Genomic DNA, 3,688 nt, shown 5'->3' with positions numbered 1-3,688 from the left:
ATTATTATTATTATTATTATTATTATTATTATTATTATTATTATTATTATTATTATTATTATTATAGTTGTTATTATTATTATTACTTTAATGGGTAAGTGTATTGGTTCCTAATTTTTCTGTGTACCTTCTAATAAACCTGATCTATCTTAATTCACTCTCTTCTTACCCTAGTCTCTTATAACTTCCTTGGTACCAGTTCTTTGGTCAATAGTAAGTGAGAGGATGCGACACAGCGTGCACGACTACCTCTGACAGCATCAATAAAGCTTCTTGAGCAACTGACTCTTTGACTGACTGACTGACCTCATTTAACTGACTGAATGCTAAAAACTGAAAGTGTCGAGTCTCTGGACCCCGAGGGGGAAAACTCGTGACGTCACATGTTTTGGTTTCTCCTGAATTAGTGACGTCACTTGTGTTTTCTCCTGGAGAGTATTTAAGAGGAGTGACCAGAGGACTCTGACACACATCTGAAGCAGTTGCAGCACGACAACCAACACTTCAAACATGTCTCTGAAACTGGTAAGTAACCTGTAATTATTAACCAACTTCCAAATGGTTCGTAGAGTGTTAGGTGGGTCGTGTCGAGTGTTCGTGCTGACTAATGCCCTATGTATGTGGTTCTAGCTCGGTGGATGTTGCTGCCAGTGTATGGTAATGAGAGGGGATGGCCAGGAGTACGGAGTGCCTGACAAGGTCACTGAACATTGCCACAGTGAAAACTCTGTTCCTCAAGGCACAGTGCTTCCCTCACGCTTGTTTTTTTCATTCTTCTATCCGACATATACAAGGACATAAATCATATTACCGTAACATCCTTTGCTGATGACACTGAACTCTCCGTGAAAGTGGCATCCGTCGAAGACAGCGCAATCTTCAAACAGTGGATCTCGGACAACAATACGATATTTAACGAGGACAAGTTTCATTTGCTCCGCTATGGAAGAATGGAGGAAATAAAGTCAGAACAGAGAACAGGACAAAATCAAATCATTCAGTAGAGCGACAGTAGTCTGTGCGAGACCTGGGAGCAATAATGTTAGATCTCACATTCAAGGAGCACAGTAATATTAACATTGCTACTGCAAGGAAAATAATAGGCTAAATAAACAGAACTTTCAACACAGGAGATAATGAGCCAATGATGATATTCTTCAAGTCACTTGTCATCTCCAGAGTTGAATGTTGTTGTACGCTACCAGTCCCCTTAATGATAGGCAAGATTGCTGAGCCGGGAAACGAACAGAGAACTTTAACTATCCGTATACATTCAGTCAAGCATCTGAACTACTGGAAACGCTTGAAGTCCTTTCAGCTGTAATCCTTGGAACGTATGCGAGAAAGATACTTTATAATTTATACATGAACAATTATGGAGGGACTGGTCTCATAACTGAACACTGAAATCACTCTGTATGACTGCAGATGGTGTAAAATATCCCCCCTCCCCCTAAAAAGCAGGACAAGACGAGTACAACAAGACAGAATTCTATGAGTGTCAGAGGTACCCGACTCTTCAAAGCCCTTCCTCTATACATAAGGGAAATTATCAACTAACTTCTGGCTGTCTTCAAGAGGGCACTCGACAAGTTCATAAAATTAGTTCCTAACCAGCATCCGTTGGACGGCTTGCGGCTAGCAGTAGTAGCCTGGTTGACCAGGCCTTGGTCTGGGACCAAGCCTCGGGGCGTTGACCGCCCGGAAATATTCTCCAGGTATCCTTCAGATAACGTAACCAACCTAACCTCACCCAACCAAACCTGATTTATCCCCATCTGACCTGATGTACAATTAAGACAATATTCTTTGTAGTTATCAAAACAACGAATCGGGAGAGCATAATAACGCGACTGTAAACAACTCTCAGGATTCGAACCCACGGCAAGCCAACCTTAAAATCGCTACACCATAATGGCTTAATAAGAATTATCTAACTAGGGGTATTTCCATACACGAGGAAGGTTAGCATAAACCACAACTGTGACCATAAACAGCTTTTTTCTGATGAATTTCACAGCATCATGTCTGTGGCGCACTGTGTCTCAGTAAGTAAATAATTATTATTGGCATGGGTTGTTAATGTAATAATATTGATAGAATTACCGAGAATTCGTTAGGCAATGGACACAAGTGCAACTAATGTGACATTTTATTGTGGCAACGTTTCGCTCTCCAGGAGCTTTGTCAAGCTGTTACTGCTTGACAAAGCCCCTGGAGAGCGAAACGTTGCCACAATACAGTGTCAGATTAGTTGCACATGTGTCCTCTTACCTAACATGGGTCATTAAGCCTATTCTTTTGCTATTGTTTTCTGTGGTCATAACCGAGACTATTGCTTGTGTTGACAGGTGTTGCTGGTATGTGTTACTGTGATGTTGACTGAGGCTCTGCCACGCTACATCGCTATTCCTTTAGAGGACGTGCGCATGGTGCCACATGTGCGCTCTGCACCAGTGTATCCAAGGCTGGTGCGTCACGTGCGCTCAGCGCCGATGTACACACAGGCGCAGACGCAGCCGCAGCCGCGGCCCTCAGGCACCATGATAGAGGCGAGATCTGACGGCTCCGAGCCACAACAAGCCGATGGTTCTGACCGCTACGAGCGCCAGGCTGTCGCCGGCTACGTTGGCGGGAGCGATCACGTAGATTACGGAGCCTACACCGGAGGCTACGGCGCCTTCGGCTGGTACACCGACCACCCCGTGTGTATAAACTGCGGTTATTACGGTTACCACTAGTGCTATCCTACCGCGATGAACCGGCATCCCACGGACCGTGGCCGGACCGCTCTGGACCACGAAGCTCCGTACCCACTAAATACATCACCACCACCACACAGGTGCTCCTGACAACCTACAGGCAGGTGGGAACCTACTCCGCCGGTACCTACACGCGCACACACACACACACACACACACACACACACACACACACACACACACACACACACACAGGCTAAGGAAGGAAGGAGGAGAGACAACAGGAAATGACCGGGAAGTATGTGAAGAACTCAACAAGAGATTCAAAGAAGTGTTCACAGAGGAGACAGAAGGGACTCCAGAAAGACGGAGAGGTGGGGCACACCACCAAGTGCTGGACACAGTGCACACAACCGAGGAAGAAGTGAAGAGGCTTCTGAGTGAGCTAGATACCTCAAAGGCAATGGGGCCAGATAACATCTCCCCATGGGTATTGAGAGAGGGAGCAGAGGCGCTATGTGTACCCCTAACAACAATATTCAATACATCTATCGAAACAGGGAGATTGCCTGAGGCATGGAAGACAGCAAATGTAGTCCCAATCTTTAAAAAAGGAGACAGACATGAAGCATTAAACTACAGACCAGTGTCACTGACATGTATAGTATGCAAAATCATGGAGAAGATTATCAGGAGAAGAGTGGTGGAACACCTAGAAAGGAATGATCTCATCAACAGCAGCCAGCATGGTTTCAGGGACGGGAAATCCTGTGTCACAAACCTACTGGAGTTCTATGACATGGTGACAGCAGTAAGACAAGAGAGAGAGGGGTGGGTGGATTGCATTTTCTTGGACTGCAAGAAGGCGTTTGACACAGTTCCACACAAGAGATTGGTGCAAAAACTGGAGGACCAAGCAGGGATAACAGGGAAGGCACTACAATGGATCAGGGAATACTTGTCAGGAAGACAGCAGCGAGTCATGG

General features: G+C 45.3%; 1 protein-coding gene across 1 annotated transcript; it reads left to right on the top strand.

Annotated features, from left to right (window-relative positions):
* The first annotated feature begins 447 nt into the window (after window positions 1-447).
* On the top strand, window positions 448-2,956 carry LOC128700260 (uncharacterized). Its single transcript, XM_053793318.2, has 2 exons — window positions 448-525; window positions 2,352-2,956. Exons 1-2 carry the CDS (start codon window positions 511-513, stop codon window positions 2,739-2,741), a joined length of 405 nt encoding a protein of 134 aa, XP_053649293.1. The 5' UTR covers window positions 448-510; the 3' UTR covers window positions 2,742-2,956.
* The last annotated feature ends 732 nt before the right edge of the window (window positions 2,957-3,688 follow it).

The sequence above is a fragment of the Cherax quadricarinatus genome, chromosome 71, assembly GCF_038502225.1.
Source record: "Cherax quadricarinatus isolate ZL_2023a chromosome 71, ASM3850222v1, whole genome shotgun sequence".
NCBI lineage: Eukaryota > Metazoa > Arthropoda > Malacostraca > Decapoda > Parastacidae > Cherax > Cherax quadricarinatus.
This window is presented reverse-complemented; position numbering and strand designations above follow the sequence as displayed.